Source organism: Amblyraja radiata, chromosome 4 (genome assembly GCF_010909765.2).
Source record: "Amblyraja radiata isolate CabotCenter1 chromosome 4, sAmbRad1.1.pri, whole genome shotgun sequence".
Lineage (NCBI taxonomy): Eukaryota > Metazoa > Chordata > Chondrichthyes > Rajiformes > Rajidae > Amblyraja > Amblyraja radiata.
In genome coordinates this window covers 111,003,118-111,025,987 of record NC_045959.1, presented here as the reverse complement: position 1 = coordinate 111,025,987, position 22,870 = coordinate 111,003,118, and the positions used below count along the sequence as shown (strand labels likewise).

Sequence of the window (22,870 nt, the reverse complement as noted above, 5' to 3'; positions counted from 1 at the left end):
GTTTCAGAACCTGAAGGTGAATATTCACTGATATCTTGTTTAGTAACAATAGCCCAAAGTAAATTGTTTCCATTCATGAGTGTCATGATCGCACAGGAGTTAGTGTTGTAACCTCATAGTTCCAGGAACCTGGGTATGATCCTGACTTTGAATGTTATCTATGTGGACTTTACATGTCATAGAAACATAGAAACATAGAAAATAGGTGCAGGAGTAGGCTATTCGGCCCTTCGAGCCATTCAATATGATCATGGCTGATCATCCAACTCAGTATCCTGTACCTGCCTTCTCTCCATACCCCCTGATCCCTCTAGCCACAAGGGCCACATCTAACTCCCTCTTAAATATAGCCAATGAACTGGCCTCAATTACCTTCTGTGGCAGAGAGTTCCAGAGATTCACCACTCTCTGTGTGAAAAATGTTTTTCTCATCTCGGTTCTAAAGGATTTCCCCTCTATCCTTCAACTGTGACCCCTTGTCCTGGACTTCCCCAACATCGGGAACAATCTTCCTGCATCTAGCCTGTCCAATCCCTTAAGAATTTTGTACGTTTCTATAAGATCCCCCCTCAATCTTCTAAATTCTAGCGAGTACAAGCCGAGTCTATCCAGTCTTTCTTCATAAGAAAGTCCTGACATCCCAGGAATCAGTCTGGTGAACCTTCTCTGTTCAATGTGTGCACCTCTGGTGGGTGCAATGATTTACTCTCACATCACAAATATGTGGTAAGGTGGGTTACTGTAAATTATCCCTTAGCATAGGTCAGTGAAAAAGCATCATAGACAGAGTTGATGGACAAGTGAGAGATTATCAGTATAGGGATACAGGGAAATAAGGAGAGTGAAGTGGTACTGCTGAGATTGCTCTGCTGGGAGGCAGCATGGGCCTGGGTTGAACTGTCTCCTGTGCTGTTAAGTATATAATCATTATTGCAAGGGTCAGGCAGCATCTCTGGAGAGAAGGAATAGGTGACGTTTCAGGTCGAGACCCTTCTTCAGACCCGAAACGACACCCACTCCTTCTCTCCAGAGATGCTGCCTGACCCACTGAGTTACTCCAGCATTTTGTGTCTACCTTTGATTTAAACCAGCAGCTGCAGTTATTTCCTACACAATGATTATTGAATGTTAAGGTAGCCAGTAGTTGCAATTGTGAACATTTTGATTTGGAGCTAATTTTTAAGCTTGTTTTAAAATTAACATTCGAAAGGACATGGCCAGAGAACGCTTTGCAATCTCAGTGGCCAGTTTCAAGTTGGAATGAAATACAAGAAATGCAAAAGATCAGAAATTGTTTCTCACCCTGAGGGACGCGATAGGAAGGGGAGGAATTATTGCCCAAAAAGAGTATAACAGGTTCAGGATAGTAATTCATTTTCAGAAATTAGGGGAGAGACTTCCATTCATTTGTATGATTGGCCCTATAGAAGAGTAAGCTATCTCCTCGAAAGGATGTTCACCCAAAGATGTCACCGCATGCCATTTAAAATCAAGTTTTTGTATTCAGTGCGAGAATCAGGAATGGATTTCACATCTAATATTCCAGTCCATTAAATAATATCTCCAAATGGCATGGAATTCATGCCAATTATTTCTGAATATACACACGGGTAAATGGTCATATATGACCTTTGTTGCAAAGTCGTGGAACCACAACCCTCTTATTTTTCCATTCTCTTTCTTTCTCCTCTCTCCTTGTCTCTCTCTCTCCATCTCTCTCTCACTCTCTCCCCCAGCATCTCCCGTTTCCTACAGTCTCAAGTTTAGGAGGGAAGTGAGATGGTGAAATATTAGGAATACGAATGGGGTAAACAGAACACATAGAGAGTCACTACTGTCAAGGATATGCATATTTGGAAAATTATTGAGATACTTATCAATCACTTATGAACGCTTTGTGAATACCAATTGTAAATCAATTATTCTCAGACGAGCAGGCCTCCTGTTCCAAAAGCTGACCATAAATACAGTAAACCCATCAACATTAGAAACTGATGCCATTAAACATGTAAGGAATACCATTTTTGAATATTGATCAATCAGGTGCATTTTGAACTCAAAATGTAATCAAATATAATCCTCTATGTTACTGAGAGATGTCAGGTAAAGGATGAGTTAGTTTTCTTTATCTGAAGCTTTACAGTGCAAGCAGGGATGGGCTACTGTTCAGAACAAGCTGAAAGCCACAGGCAGTGATTGCCAGACAACTTGTTTTAAGTTGTTTTTGTTTATTCCTCACTCTAACTAGAGTTATAATGTTTGGATTATCATTGTGATCATAAATTAGAGTGTATAAAAAGATACAAGTTCAACGTGAGAACATTGATTGGGCTGATTTCTTGAAAAATAATATGTAAAAAGACAAACGGTCACTGTTAAGGCAAATCGTGAAACTGAGAGGTTTTATTGAAGAAAACTGGCAGAACATTTGACTGGAAAGTATGAAAATTAAAGGAATTAATAGTTAAAGAGTTGGGGGGGGGTGGTGGAAGAGGGCTGTGTTATAAATTGCTTTCCCATAAATTATGACACATGGTTCAAACGCAGAACATTAAACAGGTTTCCTCCTAGTGTCTGGAAAGCCAAGTGCTGGGTGAATGGAATATTTAGACTGGAGCTGCAGTGTCCCAGCTCGACAGCCCCTTCAACATTCGATTTGCATTTAACAAGGATGTGGAGCGGCATTTGAAATGATAAATTTGGCCAAAACCTTCAATTGGATAATGCTTTTTATCAATAATATAATAATCATATCCAATGAAAAGAACTTTTCTGGAGTAAGTCACGCTACTAACAAGCTTTTCAAGGTTATTTCACATCACAACTTTTATTCATTTGTTGACAAGACGTGAATGATATTTTATGATCACACGTGACATGTCACAGTGAAATTCTTTGTTTTGCACACACAAAGTATGTGAAGAGTAGCCACATACGGGTGCTGAGAATGACTCGAGCAACAGTCATTTATTATCCATCTTTAAATGCACTATGTGGGGAGGTCCCTGTCATCGGGGACTGCTCAGTCAGGGAAATAAAGCTCATTCCATATACCCACCCTCTGTCTAATAAAGTTGCCTCTTGAGGTCCTCTGTCCCCTTGGTTTTTGAGTCTAGTACTTGTGCTCCAAGATCTCTCCATTCCAACTCTCTTCTGGCCCCTACCATTCACGGTGTTGGTCCTGCCCTGGTTTGACTTTCTAAAAGACAACATCTGCATTAAAATCTATTGGCCATTCCTCAGCTTACTTGCCCAGTTGATCAAGATACTGCTGTAAATCTCGATAATCATCTTCACGATCTACGATACCATCTATTTTGGTGTCATATGTACACTTACCACCACCACCCACAGCAGCACCTTCCACCTTCCTGTGTTAAAAAAAACCCTACATATCTCCTTTAAACTTCGCCCCAATCACCTTAAAGAAATGCCACTAGCAATTACTATTTCTATCCTTGGAAAGGATTTGATTGTCTACTCTATCTATGTTACTCATAATTTTATATACTTCTATCAGGTCTCACTTCAACCTCTGGCGCTATAAAGAAAACAATCCAAGTCAGTCCAACCTCTCCGTGTTGTCAATACCCCCTAATCCAGGCATCCTTCGGTAAACCTCCTCTGCACCTTTTATAGACAACAGACAATAGGAGCACGAGTAAGCCATTCGGCCCTTCGAGCCAGCACCGCCATTCAATGTGATCATCCACAATCAGTACCCCGTTCCTGCCTTCTCCCCATATCCCCTGACTCCCCTATCTTTAAGAGCCCTATCAAGATCTCTCTTGAAAGTATCTAGAGAACCGGCCTCCACCGCCCTCTGAGGCAGAGAATTCCACAGACTCACAACTCTCTGTGTGAAATTGTGTTTCCTCATCTCCGTTCTAAATGCCTTACCCCTTATTCTTAAACTGTGGCCCCTGGTTATGGACTCCCTCAACATCGGGAACATGTTTCCTGCCTCTAGTATATCTAAACCCTTAATAATCTTATATGTTTCAATAAGATACCCTCTCATCCTTCTAAATTCCAGAGTGTACGAGCCCAGCCGCTCCATTCTCTCAGCATATGGCAGTCCCGCCATCCCGGGAATTAACCTTTCTAAAGCCTCCACATCCTTCCTGTTCAGTGGTGACCAGAACTACATGCAATACTCCAAATGTGGCCTAACCAAACTTCTATAAATTTACATCATGATCTACTGGCTCTCATGCTCAATGCCCCATGCAATGAAGGCAAGCACAACATATGCCTTCTTTACCATTCTATCTATTTGTGTTGTTACTTTCAGAGAGTTGTGGATTTGGACTCCAAGTTTCCTCTGTACATCAGTGCTGTTAAGGGTCCTGCCATTTATTGTATACTAGACCAAGGGGGACCCATTGGGTCCCATCCCCTCAACGCGCGGTTGCGCGGGGGAGGGTGGAGCCTGCGGCATCACACATACACTAACCACCCCCTACACACACAGGGGGGGGGGGGTGAGGAGACGGGGTGGAGAGGGCTGGAGAGGGGGAAAAGGGAGGGGGAGGGGAGGGGTGGAGGTGGGGCAGAGGAGAGGGGGTAGGGGAGAGAGAGGAGGGGGGGGAGAGAGTGGGGAGTGGGGGTAGAGGGGGGAAGGGAGGGGGAAGGGAGGTGGAGGATGAGGGGAGAGGGTGAGGGAGAGGGTGAGGGGAGAAGGCGAATGGAGAAGGGGAGGGGAGGAGGGGGAAAGAGGGGGGAGAGAGAGGAGGGGGAGAGAGGAGGAGGAAGGGGGGGAGAGAGGGGGGAGAGGGTGAGAGAGGAGGGGGAGAGGAGTGGGAGAGAGGGGCGAGATAGAGGGGGTTAGAGGGGGAGGGCAGGGGAGGGACAGGGGAGAGAGAGTAGAGGGGGGAGAGGAGGGGTGGGGAAGAGGGAGGGAAAGGGAGGGGTGGAGGAGGTTGGGTAGTGGGGAGGGGGGTAGTGGGGGGAGGGGGGTAGTGGGGGGAGGGGGGTAGTGGGGGGAGGGGGGGTGGTGGGGAGGGGGGGTTAGAGGGGGAAGGAGGAGAGAGGGGGGTAGAGGGGAAGAGAGAGTAGAGGGGAGAGAGGGGGGTAGAGAGGAGGGGGGAGAGAGTGGGAGGGAGGAGAGGGGAGGGGAGGGAGGGGGGAGAAGAGGAGGGGGTGGAGGGGGGGAGAGGAGGATCGGAGCCGGGCGAGCGAGCGGGCTGCGAAAAGCGGAGAGAGCCCGGGGAGAGAGAGAGAGAGAGAGCTCTAGTACAGGGTCGGACTCTCTGCATCTCTCTGGAAACCCGAGTCGAAGCGGACAGCAGCGGGGGGGGAGGGGGAGGAGCAGGATAGGAGCGGTTAGCCGAGGGAAGGAACGGTTAGCAGCGGGAGATATGGAATTCAAGAATTTGTTCTTCACAAACAAAGTCAGAATGACCGTTGGTGTAGGATTCGAAGAATGTTCTCGAAATGCCAGCGTGCGTGGTGCATCGACCAAAGCTCTCAGCAGCTCTCTGGAATTCGGTCGGGGGGGCCTGCAACGTCACACACACACACTAACCACCCCCCACACACACAGCGTGCTCCCTCTCTGGGGACGTGTGGTCGACCCCGGTGCAGCCGTCGGCTGTCAGCTGCCTGGGCCGCCTTGGCCGGGCCAAGGAGCAGACGGACAGGGAGACCCCCCCCTCTATCCCTCCCCCTTATCCCTCCCGGCCCTCCCCCCTCTGTGCCCAGGTGTAGGGAGTGCGGGGCTGGAATGTGGCCGGGGCTTGGGGAGCAGCCCCTTTGGATGGTCGAGTGGGGGCTGCGGCCTCTCACACTGCATGTGCAGGTGGGGCCTGATACCTTCCTCGCCGCGGAGATGGCGGACGGCTGGCTTGAGGGGGGGGGGGGGGGGGTAGAGAGTGAGGGCAGAGAGAGAAAGGGGAGAGAGAGAGAGAGAGGGGCAGAGACAGAGAGAGAGGGGCAGAGACAGAGAGAGAGGGGCAGAGACAGAGAGAGAGGGGGAAGATACAGAGGGAGAGGGGGTGGAGGGTCAGAGGGTCGGAGGGGGGAGGGAGAGATGGGAGGAGAGAGAGAGGGGGGGGCTGAGAGGGGGGAAGAGGGGGAAGGGGAGAGGTAGAGGGGGAGGGGTGGGAAGGGGGAGGGGGTGGAGGGAAGGGGGTAACGGCCACCGCCATGTTCTATGATCAGGCAGGGGAAACGGAGAGGATTCAGAAGCAAGCCGGTGGCCTCCGGTGAGCAGGTGGCTGTGAGCGAGCGGGCGGCTGCGAGCGAGCGTGCGGTTGCGGGTGAGCGGGCGGCTGTGAGTGAGCGGGCGGCTGTGAGCGAGCAGGCGGCTGTGAGCGCGCGGCAGTGACCTCCGGATTTGCAGAACGCTTGTTCTTTCTGCACGTTTTGAATAACGGGGGGGGGGGGTGTAACGTGACTCGTAGAAACTGCGCATGCTCGTTGATAGCTGAATTAATCCAGAGTGGCTGGTGGGCAGGGCCACGAGCAAAGGCATTGTGAGGTCAGCAGCTGGGCAACTGTTATTTTTTTTTTAAATGTCCGTTTGGTGATAATTTTTTGTAAAAATCTCAGGAAATAATTCACCAAATTTACAGAGGAGTGGATTTTTGAAATTATAAGGAAAATTTCAACCAGAAGTAAAAATTTGACCGTTATTGTAACATTAGTAGCTGGGCAGTGGTCAGATTTTAAAAAAGGCCAGATTGGTCAACAATTTTAATAAAAAAGTTGGGAAAAGAATGTACCAAATGTACAGAGGAGTGGATTTCTAAAATCACAAGGTAATCTGTACGGAAATGTCCCCGTTTTGGCATCTGGTTTTCGAGGAGATACGTTTCACAGGAAAAATGACGCGCACGCGCACACACACGCACACAGAGTTTTAATATATATATGATATGATTTCCCCCTTACATTCAATGTCCCAAATTGCAGCACCTCAGATCTGCTCAGATTAAACTCCATCTGACATTTCTCTGCACATTTCTGTAGCTGGTCTGTGTCCCACTCGATACATTGACAGCCTTCCTCAGTCTATGACCCGAGCAATGTTGGTGTCATCTGCAAACTTATAACTAACCCATATACAATTACATCCAACTCATTTATACATATCACAAACAACAGGAATCTCAGTTCAGATCACTTCGAAACTCTACTGATCACAGGCCTCCTCAAAAAACTAAAGTTATAAGACACAACCTGCCAAATACAAAGCCTTACAGATCTCCTAATTAACTCATTCTCTTTCAAATGGGTGCAAATCCTATCCCGAAGAATCCTCTCCAATAACGTGTTATCATATTAATTGCAGAAATGATCAAATGTTCTGAAGTTAACTGAACTGTTATATGAATAGTAAAAAGGGAAAAACTTTCAAACTATTGAACATTCAAAACATCTTATTCCAAATAACGTTGAAATAACATTTGTTGGCAGTGATTTGATAATTATGAGCTCAGTCTGCACTTGACAGTGCTTATTTTCTTCCTCTGTTTTCATCTATTTTGAAGTACGAGGTGGTACTGTATACTCTCAGCAACATGCATCCCTACCTAAGCCTGCACTATATTGCAATTCACTTCCTTTCCAAGCAGTATTGTACAGAAATGGACAAGTGGACCTGAAGGAAACAAATCTCAGTGCGAAAGACTGTCTGCCATTTGAAGTGTTTGATAAAATCCCAAATGAAAGGCCGCTGAGCAAAGCTGAGGAAAAGTAACAAAGATGAAGCCAATTTCTTATTTACACTGCTAAGAATAGAAGCAGGAATTCTCAAGCCATTTGGCTCCAAGGCTGATCAAACATTTCATTCCTGGCTTGTCCCATGTCCCATGACTTCATTAAATATCCAGAAATCTATAAATCTCAGCTTTGCATACAATTAGAGACTGGACTTTCACAGCCATAGAGTAGTGAATTTTTAAAAATCACCATATTCTGAGTGAAGAAACCCCCCCTCATTTCACAGCTGCCCCATATTTTGTGACTAACTCTTGATCCTAATTCCTTGGCCAGAGGAGGCTTCTTCCCCCTTCATCCATGTTATCAAACATCCTGAGAATTGTGTATGTTTCAATGAGGGCACCCCTCACTTTTCTAAGTTCCAGCAGACAACAGAGATGTAACCTACTCGATATCTTTTCCAATGACAACCCTGACAAGCCATGAACTAGTCTTTTGAATTTTTGCTGCAATTAGTCTGCAGGAATTATTGGAGACCAAATCTTTATTTATTAATTATCCAGAACCTGGACTTGTTATCAAGGCCAATTTATTCCCCGTTACTCACTGTGAAGGTTGTACAATAATCTTAGTGTGCTCTAATCAATAGACAATAGGTGCAGGAGTAGGCCATTCGGCCCTTCAAGCCAGCACCGCCATTCAATGCGATCATGGCTGATCATCCCCAATCAGTACGCCGTTTCTGCCTTCTCCTCATATCCCCTGACTCTGTTATCTTTAAGAGCCCTATCTAGCTCTCTCTTGAAAGTATCCAGAGAACCGGCAGAGAATTCCACAGACTCACCACTCTCTGTGTGAAAAAGATTGAGGACCTACGAGGCATCTTTACTGATGTACCCAAATCCTTTTACAATAGAAGCCAACATCACATGCATCTCCTGAGTGACCTCCATATTAGCTGTCACTGACGTGTACAAGGACAACCAAGTCCCTCTGAGAGCCAATATTCCCCAACCTCTCACCATTTAGAAAATACCCAATAATTCAGTTTTCCATTCCAAAGGTGGATAGCCTCACATTTTCCACTTTATACTTCATCTGTCGTGTTGATGCCTACTAATTGAGTTTGTGATAGAGTTGCAAAAAACAGGACTTCCAACTCACTACAAACACACTGACCATTGTGTTCTTCTATACTAATCCTATTTATTTGCATATATTGGTGATTCCAATGCTCATCTTTAGTTTATTTTAGTTTAATTTAGAGAAACAGCGCGGAAACAGGCCCTTCAGCCGATTGAGTCACTATCACTATCCGACATACTAGGGACAATTTACAATTTTACCGAAGCCTGTACATCTTTGGAGTGTGGGAGGAAACCAGAGCTCCAGGAGAAAACCCGCACAGGTCACGGGGAGAACATACAAACTCCGTAAAGACAGCATCTGTCATCAGGATTGAACCCGGGTCTCTGGCACTGCAAGGCAGCAACTCTACCGCTGTGCCACCATGTCACATTTTTCTAGATACTTCTAAAATGTTGTGAGAGTATCTGTCATCACCACCTCTTCAAACAGTGCATTGTAGATTCCAATCACTCTCTGTGAAAAAGAGTTCCCTCTCAGGTGCCCTATAAATCTTCTACCTCTTACCTAAAACCTAACCACTCTTGTCTTAGACACTTCCACAGAGAGAAAAATAATTTTACTATGTAATCTAACCTAAGACTATGTATCCATGAACCTGTCTAATTGTTTTTTAAACGTTGCAATAGTCCCTGCCTCAACTACCTCCTCTGGCAGCTCGTTCCATACACCACCCTTTGTGTGAAAAAGATACCCGTCAGACTCCTATTAATACAATAATTTTCAGGTAATGAGGAAAAACTAGAGGAATTGAGTTTAATTTATTATTGCCACCTGTACTGAGGTAAAGTGAAAACCTTTTGGAGCGTGCTATCCAGTCAGCGAAAAGACTATACATGATGACAATCTGCAAATTTGTAAATTGTGTTGGATTTATATTTTTCAGCAGTCATGAGTGTACAATGAGTACAGTAGGGGGTTGAAAACACATCCAGGTGGGGCACCAGAGTTGAGGATTATTGTAGATGATTTGTCACCCATCCTCACTGATTGTCGTCTGGTGGACAGGAAGTCGAGGAACCTGTTGCAGAGCGACAGAGCAAGTTGCATGTGTTTGGAGATGAGCTTGGATGGGAATAGTATTGAAAGCAGAGCTGATATTTGCTTGGTGGGCTGGATTTAATGCGTTCCATATCCAGCCTCTCAAAGCACTTCATGATGGTGGATATCAAGGCCACTGGACAGTAGTAGTCATTAAGCATGAGATCCTGTTTTTCTTTGGCACTGCAATGTTAGTGGTCTTCGTGAAGCAAGTGGCTACCTCAGATTGGAGGGGAGAGAAATAAATGATGTCCATGAACATTCCTGCTAGTTGGTGTGCGCAGTTCCAAAGGGCGTGACCACGGACTCTGTGCTAAACAGTTGCCTTCCATGGGTTCACCCTCAGGAAGGCCAATCTAACTTCTACAACAGTGACCCTAGGAAAAGGCATGAGTTTGACGGGACAGATGTCATTGGCCTGTTGGTCTTCTGCTCAAAGCGAGCGTAGACTGTGTTAAGTTCCTCAGGGAGGGCAGCACTATCACCAGCGATGCTGCCTGACTTTGTTTTGCAGCTATTTATAGTATTCAGGCCTTGTCACATTCTGCGGGTGTCCAAATAATTATGCAAGTTTGTCCCAATATTGTCTCTTGGCATTCCTGATGGCTTTGCAACGATTGCTGCAAGCTTTCTTGTACTGGCTGCTCAGGATCATTTGATTTGTACGCAGCATCTTGGCCTTCACCTGGGAATGTCCCTCATGGTTCATCCATGGTTTCCCGATGGGAAACAGTCAGACTGTCTTCTTTAACACGTACTCCCCTATGGACTTGCTGATGAAGTCAGTCACGACAGTGTTGTACTTATTCAGGATGGCCAGAGATTCCCTGAATATGGACTAGTCCACTGACTCAAAGGTGTAGGATTTATCCATGGACTGACAGCTTGCTCTGCTGGCAATTAGAATTCATTGAATGGGGGGAACGGCCTTCTTCTATGCTACAATGACTTTATTTTTTGGAGCACAGGAGGATGAGGTGTCAAGGTGTTTAATATCATGAAGGAAATAGATGAGGAGGACTGGCCAATTTTTGTGCCTTCCCCACAGTGATGAATGCTATGGTGGATGTTTGTGTTAAATTTTTAGTGTGTTTTTGTGTGTTCTTTTTCATTGTACCGCTGCTGGCAAATTCACTTCACTTGCACTTTATGTGCAATGTGACGAATAAAACTGATTGTATTGATTGTATTGTATTGAAAGGGAATAGGGTAGATTCACAGAGTCCTTTACCCAGAGTAATGGAATCAAGAACCATAGGACATAGAATTAAGGCGAGAGGAGAAATGTTTAATAGGGTCTTGAGGGGCAAACTTTTTTAAACACAGGGTAGTGGGTATATGGAATGAGCTGCCAGAAAAGGTAGTTGAGGCAGGTACAATAACAAGATTTAAAATACATTTGGACTGGTACATGTAATGGAATGATTTAGAGGGATATGGGCCACACATAGGCAGGTGAAACTAGTGTAGATGGGTATCTTGGTTGACATGGTTGGGCCGAAGGGCCTGTTTCCATGCATTATGACTCTATGGAAGTGGTATCTATCTATACCATTACTAAAACTCTCATCTTGACCACTTCCGGTCTGCGTTGCAATTAAATTTGCGCCAAAAAGCTACTCTATATCGCAAGGATTTTTTCGCCACCGTACTTACCGTTCTCCTCTGCTCCAAGCCACCAAGTTTTGTTTCAATCGGTGAAATATGAGAAAAGTTATGAAGGTTTACAAAATCGTGAGATCAGCAGATTGGTCTTCTCGCCTGTCAGTCACCATGAAGGTACAGTAATGCCCCTTCCGGCACCCACTGGAGAATAAAGCCCCGGAGGCGGGGCAGTGTAAACAAGCCGTGCTGATTGAGTCTGCAAGAGTGGAGTCGGGAAAGCCGCTGTGTGGAGTCGTGAAAGCCGCTGTGTGGAGTCGCGAAAGCCGCTGTGTGGAGTCGAGTAAGCCGCTGTGTGGAGTCGGGAAAGCCGCTGTGTGGAGTCGAGTAAGCCGCTGCATGGCGTCGGGTAAGCCATTGTGTAGATTCGGGTAAGCCGCTGTATGGTCGGGAGGTGCTGTGTGGTACTCAGGAGTCAATCCCCCCCCCCCCGCACACGCTCCTCCCCCACCCACAACCCCCCTCCCCCCACCCCACAACTCCCCACCCCACAACCCCCCTCCCCTCCACTCCCCCCCACCATGCCTCCCCCCTTCCCCCCACACCTTCCCCCTTCCGTCCCCACACACCTCCCCCCTTCGCCCCTCCTCCCCTCCTCCTCACACACCCCCCTCCCCCCCACACACCCACTCCCCCCTTACCCCTCCCCCTCCCCCAATGTGTCCCACTTAGTCTAGTACTATTTAAATTACAGGAACCTGCATCCAAAAGCCTAACCACACATGTCCTCTGAGGAACTTCACATAACCACAATTTTTTAAGTGGTTAGAAAGAAAATCTAATTTTTTTTCTTAGAAAAACATTTCTTACTTATTTTTAGTAATTGTGACTTTGAAATGACCCTGTTACAATAAAAATGAACTGGTTACAAATCTGTAATTTTTTCCCTTATCTGGTTTACCTGTGACCGTAGATCAACTAGTGTTTTCTGAAATGGCCAACTAACCCACTTATTTCAAAGAGACAACAATTTGCCGGTATTAATGAATAAGAGAGAAGCTGAATCCATTAGATATTTTAAGAATTTTGTTTTTGCTGAACTCTGGAATAGCTGAGGATGGATAAAGTGAACACAAATGTCTTTCCTCATCCCTACTTAGCTAATGAACACCAACCTAAAATGAGCAATGCTTTTTCATAATTTTATCACTTAATACTGAGCGTTACGTCAAAAATTACCCACAGTTTAGAAAAATGACAGCATTTTAATTCTACTTTACAAAGTTTCTGTTATACTATAAATAAAGGGTAACCTTGAGGAAAACAGATATAATAACCAATGTAAACTCAGTGAGAAGCCTTTCTGGGCAGTTAACATGCCGACAGTTGCTCAAAATTGGATGTGGTGCTGCCCTGAAATTGTTTGAATTTCAACACATACCTGGACAGGAACAGTTTGCCCTGAAGTTGCAGGTCAGCAGCACAGTCATCTGATATACAATTTCTTTCAAAAACAGTCTGTGGAATGATAAAAAAAAAATTTAAAGATTAGTCAAACAACACCTTGGGTTGTATTATTTACTGAGTTTAGCAGAAAAATGAAATGCAATATTCAGATGAACAGCACTCTAAAATGCTTTCCAATCACATTTTGTATTTTTCAGTTACATGTAGATAATTTTCGCCGCTTTCAGAATGTTTATATTGCAACTCCCAGGCCCCTCATATTATGGAGTTGGTTCATTTCAAATACAATGGATTCCCAGTTCTTCGCAGGACCATTAGGTGGTGCAGCAACACACAGGCACAGCTGTGTTTAAAACTTGCTGAAGAACGTACAGGAAGCCAAAAGGAAGGGCCAGGCGTGAGGTAGGCTATGAAAGCTCGGCGATTCAGCATGCACAGAGCACAAAAAGGAGGCCATGGAAAAGCTGATGCTTGGACCAATCCAAAAGGAAAACAAGCATGACCAGCCCAAAAAAACAGCTGTGGAAAAGCAAGGAGCCAACTGGTAAAGCTCAGAAATATGAGATCACACACTAATTTAGGGAAAGAATGGTGTATCCAAACAGTTTAAAAACATTTTCTGAGTGAACATAACATTCACCACAATCGGATTAAATTAATTATCTCATTAATCACATTATTTGGGCATTATGTAGCTAGTAAATGATTGAAACCCAAAATATTTGACAAAGGTCAATCTAGTGTCTGAGAAAAATCTCAATTGTTTATATTCAATTGGTTTATTTGCTTGTGTCATACTTTTTCTTTTCGCTCAAGATTTTTAAACATAGCAATTCAGTAGAGGACAGCTAATCTTGAATTCTTAGGCAATCCCTCAGGATCAGGATGCCTTGGACCCCGTCCAGGAATTTGCGGGTTCTTAGATGTTTAATGAGGCCAAAGTGCGAACCACAGACTCCTTCATATATATATGGAAAGGGTTCTCCGGGACCCACAGCATGGGAAGATAACGTGGGAAACACACAGTAATATACTCTGTACAATTACTTTCAACAACTGATGCCCTCATCAGGTGCAAGTGATGGCTAAAAGCATTGTCATACAGCATGGAAACAGGCCCTTCAGCCAATTTGCCCATGCCATCTAAGATGCCCCATCTACACTAGTACACTATCCTGCGTTTGGCCCGCGAACCTCCAAACCTTTCCAATCCATGTACCTGTCCAAATATCTTTGAAAGGTTGTTATAACACCTGCCTCAACTACCTCCTCTGGCAGCTCGTTCCATCTACCCATCACCCTCTGTGTGAAAATTCTACCTTCCGAGGAAATTCACCTCCATCATTCTGACCGCGGTCTACATCCCACCCCAGGCAGACGTCCGTCTGGCACTGGAGGAGCTACACGCCGTGGTCAACAAACACCAGACGTCTTACCCCGAGGCGTTTACCACCATAGCTGGGGACTTCAATAAAGCAAACCTTACGAAATTGCTCCCTACTTTCCACCAACATGTCTCCTGCTGCACCAGAGGACCAAACACCCTCGACCACTGCTACACCACCATCAAGGATGCCTATCGCTCTATCCCTCGCCCTCACTTCGGTAAGTCCGACCATACCGCGGTGCTGCTTCTTCCTGCCTACAGGCAGCAATTAAAGAGCGCACCCCCAGAGGTGAGGACTGTACAGAGCTGGTCGGGGGGGGGGGGGGGGGGGGGGGGGGGGGGGGGAGGGGCAGAGGAACAACTACAGGACTGTTTGGAGTCTGTAGACTGAGCAATGTTCAGGGACTCGGCAACGGACCTGAACGAATACGCCACAGTCGTTACAGACTTCATTAAGAAGTGTGTGGAGGACTGCATCCCAACAAAAACCTTCCGAGTGTTTCCCAATCAGAAACCTTGGATGAACTTTGAGATCCACACTTTCCTGAAGACCAGACACCGGGCATTCATGTCTGATGATACAGTGGTCTACAAGAAGTTCAGATACGACCTTGGTATGGCCATCAAAAAGGGCAAAAGGGACCTGCTCCAAGCTGGAGGACGAGACAGATGTTCGGCAGCTATGGCGGGGCCTGAATGCTATCACCTCCTACAAGGCGAAACCAGGAGGCAGCTCGAATGTCGGCGAAACATCACTCCCTGACGAGCTCAATGCGTTTTACGCACTCTTTGATAGGGAGAACACCGATGTGCCTTCCCAAGCCCCCATTCGCTGTGATGGTATTTCAGTCTCAGTCTCAGTCACAGAGGCCGATGTCAGGAAATCCTTCAGAGGGGTGAACCCTCGAAAAGCACCTGGACCTGATGGTATACCGGGCCGTGTTCTAAAAACCTGTGCAATTCTCCTGGCTGGAGTTTTTACGGACATTTTCAACCTCTCACTTCTGAGGTCCGAGGTTCCCACCTGCTTTAAAATGGCATCAATAATACCGGTGCCCAAGAAGAGTAAGGTGACGTGCCTCAACGACTATCGACCAGTGGCCCTAACGTCGGTGGTGATGAAGTGCTTCGAGAGGTTGATCATGGCACAAATCAACTCCTACCTCGACAAAAACCTGGACCCACTGCAGTTCGCTTACCGCCACAATAGATCAAGGATGGATGCGATCTCGCTGGCTCTCCACTCCGCTCTGGACCACTTGGACAACAAAAACTCAAATGTCTGGCTGTTATTCATTGATTACAGCTCGGCATTTAATACAATCATCCCCTCCAAGCTGGTTATCAAACTCGCAGAACTGGGTCTCTGCGCATCCCTCTGCAATTGGATCCTTGACTTCCTCATTCACAGACCACAGACTGTTCGAATTGGTGGAAAAGTGTCAGCCTCGATAACAATCAGCACGGGAGCACTTCAAGGCTGCGTGCCCAGCCCCCTGCTGTACTCACTCTATACACATGACTGCGTAGCGGGTTATAGTGCGAACTCCATCATCAAGTTCGCTGACGACACCACTGTTGTGGGACGTATCACTGATGGGGACGAGTCAGAGTATAGAAGTGAGATCAATCGACTGACCAATTGGTGCCAGCACAATAACCTGGCCCTCAAAACCAGCAAAACCAAGGAACTGATTGTGGACTTTGGAAGTGGTAGGATGGGGACCCACCGTCCCGTTTATATCAACAGGTCGATGGTGGAAAGGGTCAAGAGCTTCAAATTCCTGGGCGTACACAGATCTCTCCTGGTCCGAGAACACTGATGCCAATATAAAGAAAGCACATCAGCGCCTCTACTTCCTGAGAAGCTTACGGAGAGTCGGTATGTCAAAGAGGACTCTCTCTAGCTTCTACAGGTGCACAGTAGAGAGCATGTTGACCAGTTGCATCATGGCTTGGTTCGGCAACTTGAGTGCGAGGAGAGGAAAAGACTACAAAAAGTAGTAAACACTGCCCAGTCCATCATCGGCTCTGACCTCCCTACCATCAAGGGGATCTATCACAGTCGCTGCCTCAAAAGGGCTGGCAGTATCATCAAGGACCCACTTCATCCTGGTCACACACTCATCTCCCCGCTACCTTCAGGTAGAAGGTACAGGAGCCTGAAGACTGCAACGTCCAGGTTCAGAAATAGCTTCTTTTCCACAGCCATCAGGCTATTGAACTCAAGAACTCAACTCAAGCAAAACTCTGAACATTAATAGCCCATTATCTGTTTATTTGCACTTTATCTGTTATATTTATTGATGTGTGTATATATTTATACAATGGTATATGGACACACTGATCTGTTCTGTATTTATGCCTTCTATATTCTGTTGTGCTGAAGCAAAGCAAGAATTTCATTGTCCTATCTGGGACACATGACAATATACTCTCTTGAATCTTGAATCTTGAAACACCTCGATACCTCATCCTCCTGTGGTCCAAAATATAAAGTCATTCCTACCATTGACTGGGGTACATAAGCACATCAAATTGCAGATGGTTGGCATAAAGAATCTTGAAAATACAACAAATACTTGTGTACTGAACCCCAATAACTCACTGAGGGCTGGTGTATTGAACACGACCATCTCACTGAGGGCTGGCGTACTGAAAACCAACCTCCTACTGAGGGCTGGCATGCTGAATCCCAAATTCTCACAGGGCTGGTGTGCTGAATCTCTACCTTTCACTAAGGGCTGTTGTGCTGAACCCTGGCAATACAGGAGGACAGCATGCTGGCATAGCTGGTAGAGTTGTGACCTCATGGCTCCAGCAGCCCGGGTTCAATCGGGACCCCCGGTGCCGACTATGTGGCGTATTCGTGTCCTCACTATAATCACATAGCCTAATGCCCCTGTCCCACTTAGGAAACCTGAACGGAAACCTCTGGAGACTTTGTGCCCCACCCAAGGTTTCCGTGCGGTTCCCGGAGGTTCCCGGAGGTTTTTGTCAGTCTCCCTACCTGCTTCCACTACCTTCAACCTCTGGCAAGCACCTGCAACCTCCGGGAACCGCACGGAAACCTTGGGTGGGGCGCAAAGTCTCCAGAGGTTTCCGTTCAGGTTTCCTAAGTGGGACAGGGGCATAAGGGTTATAGAGTTTTACAGCATAAAATAACGGTCCCCTCAGCCTACAATATCTGTGCCAACATTTTTTGTTCATCCACGCTGATACTATTTGCCTGCAGTAGGACCGTGTTTTTCAACGCCTTTCCTATTTAATGTGTCACCTACTTTTGCAACTCGTTCCAGGTATCAAACTACTCTCTACGTGAAAAGATATCCATCAGATACCCTGTCAAACTCCTTCCACTCACTTATGCCCACTCCACTTATTTTTTTATACCGCTACCCGGGAAAAATGATTTCGATTATCTACCCTCTCGAAGCCTCTCATAATCTTTGTACTTCTATCGTCGCCCCTCAGCTGCCTTAATTCCAGGGGAAACAAGCGCATCTACTCTTAATTTCACCTTACTATTAAAGTCCTCCAATCCAAACATCCTAGTGAATCTCCTCTGCACTCTCTCCAGTACAATCACATCATTCCTAGAGTGTGGTGACCTGAACTGCAGAAAATACTCCAACTATTGTTTGAAAACTTGCACAAAAATGTCCCAATTCATATGATATATACTCTCTTCACAGCCTTATGACCTATGTTGGTACTTTCTGGGAACTATGGACTAGGACATCTATTCATAACCATTCCTCATCCACTACCATATGTCGTACCCCAATTTAACAACTAAAATGCATCACCTTGTATTTGTCAGGATTAAATTAAATTCTGTCTGCCAATGCTCTGCCTAACCTCGAAGTCCTGCTATAGCCTTAAACAAACTTCCTTGCAACACCACTAATTTTCCTGTCATCTGCAAACTTACTAATCATACCTCCAAGTTGTTAATATAGGCAGTAACGCAAAGTAATCCAGTAAAGAATTCAGTACCAATCAACGTGATCACAGACTTCCAATCAAAAAAGCATCCGTCTATCAATAGCATCTGCTTCCTATCACAAAGTCACTTTTAGATCTAATTAACCAGCTTGCTCACGTTCACAAGTTATAGGAGTAGAATTAGGCTATTCGGCCCATCGAGTCTACTCCATCATTTAATTATGGCTGATCTAATCCCATTTTCCTGCCTTCTCCCCATAACCCTTGACACACGTTCTAATCAAGAATTTGTCTATCCCTGCCTTAAAAATATCCACTGACTTAGCTTCACAGCCCTCTGTGGCAATGCGTTCCACAGATTAACTATCCTCGGACTAAAGAAATTTCTCCTCACTTCCTTTCTAAAAGAGCACCCTCAAATTCTGAGGCTATGACCTCTGGTCCTAGACTCTCCCACCAGTGGAAACATCCTCTCCGTATCCACTCTATCTAAGCCTTTCATTATTCTGTAAGTTTCAATGAAGTCCCCACTCAACCTTCTAAACTCCAGCGAGTACAGGCCCAGTGCTGTCAAATGCTCATCATATGCTAACCAAGTCATTCCTGGAATCATTCTTGTAAAACTCCTCTGGACCCTCCCCAGAGCCAGCACATCGTTCCCCAGATTTGGGATGCAAATGTGCTCTCAGCTTGCCTTGAAATACCCACAAAGACTCATGGTCCTTAATTAATCCGGCACTTTCAAATATGCACTCCAGGTGTTCCAGTTTCCTTCCAAAAATTATAGACAGACAATTTGTCCCTCGTGTGTAGGTGACAACATTGGGGAGTTGCTGGGAATATGTGGAGAATGAAAAAAAGTTATCCATTTCTCTCCACAGATGCTGCTTCTCCCACAGAGCTCCTCCCGCAGATGCTCCAAATTCCAACAGTCTGCAGTGTAAATGGGTGCCTGGAAGGTTGGCATAAACACAGTGGGCCTCTGACTGTATGACACACTTAAGGCAGGTGTACAGAAACCTTAAAACATAATGAGTTCTGGTATCCAATCTAGTCGGCATAGCAAGGCCAGTTTCTGTGCTACATGACTCTGACTCCATGCCAAACACAGAGGCCTAGTGTACACAACCACAACCCACAGAGTGCTCATGCACAGAAAAGAAAAAGCACACAGAGAAGGCCAGTGTACAGAGCCACACAGAAAGGCACTGTACAGAACCACACAACACAGTAGCAGCACAGTGTCACAGCTGCTAGAGCTACTGCCTCCTAATGCCTGAGACCTGGGTTCGAACCTCACCTTTGGTGGTGTCTGAATGGAGTTTGTACGTTCTCCCTGTGACAATGTGGATTTCATCTGAGCGCTCCAGTTTCCCCCCACATCCAAAAGTTATGCTGTTTGTAGGTTAATTGTCCTGTGTACATTGCCCTTAGTATGTAGGGGCTGGATGCGAACTAGTGTGAACGGGTGATCAATAGTCAGTGTGAACTCGGTGGGCCGAAGGGCCTGTTTCCATGCTCGTCTTTTAACTTAAATTATATTTAAACACAGAGGGCGATGTACGGAACTACCACAACACAGAGTGGTAGTGTACAGAATCACAACAACACACAGAGTGGTGGTTCACAGAACCACAACTACATAGGGAGGGCCATTGTACAGAAATGTGCCAGCACAAAGTGCCAGTGTACAAAGCAACTCAGAGAAGGCCATGTACAAAAATACTACAGAACCACAATAACAAAAAGATTGCCAATGCACAGAACCACAGCACAGTGGAGGCCGTTTACAGAACCACAATAACACACAAAGTGCTGCTGTACAGAAACCTGTCAAAACACAGGCGGCCATTGTACAGAACTACATCAACACAGAGAAGGCTGGCGTACAGAACAATAATAACAGGCAGAGGGGTCAAATACAGTGACTACTTGCATAGAAACAGAGTCCATCTACAAAACACACTGGTTACTCGCCTCAGTCACTGTAACACCAACTCTGAATTCAGCAATCATTACCAGAAAGACAGTCAGGCAGGGCAAGTGCATAGAAACATCACCATCTACAGCTTCCCTTCCAACATCATGACTTAGACATGTATTGAGTCTTCCATCATCACTAAGTCTTAACCATGGAACTCTTTAATCATCAACTCCATGAGTCACTATTTTCATAAGAAAACCAGAAGGTCACGAAAGCAGCTGACCATAACCTTCTCAAGGGCAAATAGGGATGAGCTATAAACGCTGGACAGGGGGAACTGCAGGTGCTGAAATCTTCAGCAAAGCACACAAAGTCAGGCAGCATCGCTGGAGTACATGGATGGGTGTCAGGCATGAAATGGGAGGCCAGAGTCTTAGAATAATGGATACAAACAGCATGGAAATAGGCCATTCAGCCCAACTTGCTCATGTTGACTGAGCTACCCCATTTACAACCTGTCCAAATGTATTTTAAATGTTGTTATATTATCTGCTTCAACTACCTCCTCTGGAAGCTCATTCTATATACCACCACCCTCTGTGTGAAGAGGTTCCCCCTCAGATTCCGGTCTCACCTTACACATATGTCCTCTGGTTCTTCATTCCCCTACTCTGGGTAAAGGACTCAAATAGTGTATCTACTCTACCTAAATAGTCTACGCATTTATTCCTTCTACCAAAGTGCATGATCGTACACTTTGCTACGCTGCAATCCATTTGCTACTTCTTTGCCCACTCTCCCAAACAGTCCAACTGCTTCTGCAGACTCCAGTCTTCCTCAACACCACCTAACCTTCATATATCATATGAAAACCTGGCCACAAACCCATCAATTCCATCATTCATACCATTAACATATAACATGAAAAGTAGCCGACCCAACATCGACCCCTGTGGAACGCCACCAGCCACCAACTAGAAAAGGCTCCCTTTATTGCCACTCTTTACCTTCTGCCATTCAGCTAATCTTCTATCCATGCTCGTACCTTGCCTCTAATGCTATGGGCTCCTCTCGTGTTTAGCAGCCTCAAGTGAGACATCTTATAGAATAGAATAGAATAGAATAGTTTCTTTATTGTCATTGTAACATGAACCATGTACAACGAAATTGTAAAATGTCAGCCAGTCAGTGCACCATTCAAACATTTCTAAAAGCTAACGACACATACAAAGTAAAATATTTAAAAAGATAAACAACTAAAATAAATATCATAAAAATAGCACGCATAAACACCCAGCCCTACATCCTTCTGTCGATTTCATGTATGTATGTATCGCCCCTGCGTTCCTTGGCGGCTACATTTAGTGCCTTTATAGCAGTGGGGTAAAAACTGTTTTTAAGTCTGTTTGTCCTTGTCCTTGTAGATCTGTACCGTCTGCCTGACGGTAACAGTTCAAACAGGGAGTGTCCGGGGTGGGAAATGTCCTTTATAATACTCTGGGATTTTTTGATGCAGCGGGAACTGTGTAAGTCCTCCAAGGTAAGGAGAGGGCATCCGACAATCCTCTGGGCGTTGTCAATGGCCCTCTGGAGCGCTTTCCTCTGAGTCGCTGTGCAGCTGGTGTACCATACGCATACACAGTATGTTAGGAGGCTCTCAATGGAGCACCGATAAAAGGACAGCAGCAGTCTCTGAGTGATGTTATTCTTCCTGAGCACCCTCAGGAAGTGCAGTCTCTGCTGGACCTTTTTCAGCAGCGCAGAGGTGTTCACGCTCCACGTCAGGTCCTCCTCAATATGGATTCCCAGGAAGCGGAAATCCGCCACCCTCTCCACACAGTCCCCTCTGATAATTAATGGTACCATGTCCGTTTTATTCTTCCTGAAGTCTATTATTATCTCCTTGGTCTTTAAGGTGTTAAGGAGCAGGTTATTTTCTCCACACCACACTGTCAGCTGCTCCACCTCATCCCGGTAGGCGTACTCGTCCCCCCCGGAGATGAGTCCCACCACCGTAGTGTCATCCGCAAATTTGACAATGGTGTTTCTGTGGTGGGCGGGGATGCAGTCATGTGTGTAGATGGTGTAGAGCAGGGGGCTCAGCACGCAGCCCTGTGGAGAGCCGGTACTGAGGCTGAGGGCCGTGGATGTGTGATGGCCCACTCTGACTCTCTGGCTGCGACCCGACAGGAAGCTATTTATCCACATGCAGGTGGAGTGTGGAAGTCCCAAGTCCCCCAGTTTGTCCACCAGTTTGTGGGGAAGGATGGTATTAAAGGCAGAGCTGTAGTCCACAAAGAGCATCCGCACGTAGCTCCCCCGCTGCTCCAGGTGGGACAGTGCAGCATGGAGAGCTGTGGCTACAGCGTCCTCTGTAGATCTATTCGCTCTGTACGCAAACTGGTGGGGGTCAAAGCTTCGGGGCAGGAGTGATGTGATGTGACCCCGGACCAGTTTTTCAAAACACTTCATCACCACTGGTGTGAGTGCGACTGGCCGGTAGTCGTTGAGGCTGGAAATGTGGGGTTTTTTGGGCAAGGGGACTATGGTTGCGGACTTCAGACAGGGTGGAACAGTGGACTGGGCCAGAGACTGGCTGAAAATCCTCGTACAGACTCCAGCCAGCTGGTCAGCGCAGTCCTTCAGCACGCGTCCAGAGACCTTATCAAGGCCTTCTGAAAAACCAAGAA

The 22,870-nt window shown here is 46.0% G+C and overlaps 1 protein-coding gene across 1 annotated transcript in view; it reads right to left on the bottom strand.

Annotated features, from left to right (window-relative positions):
* Positions 1-22,870, bottom strand: part of itga9 (integrin subunit alpha 9) — a 377,946-nt gene that overhangs the window by 153,794 nt on the left and 201,282 nt on the right. The window contains exon 17 of the mRNA XM_033020414.1: positions 12,896-12,972. Within this exon, the coding sequence (XP_032876305.1) occupies positions 12,896-12,972 (77 nt within the window). The remainder of the gene's footprint in view (positions 1-12,895; positions 12,973-22,870) is intronic.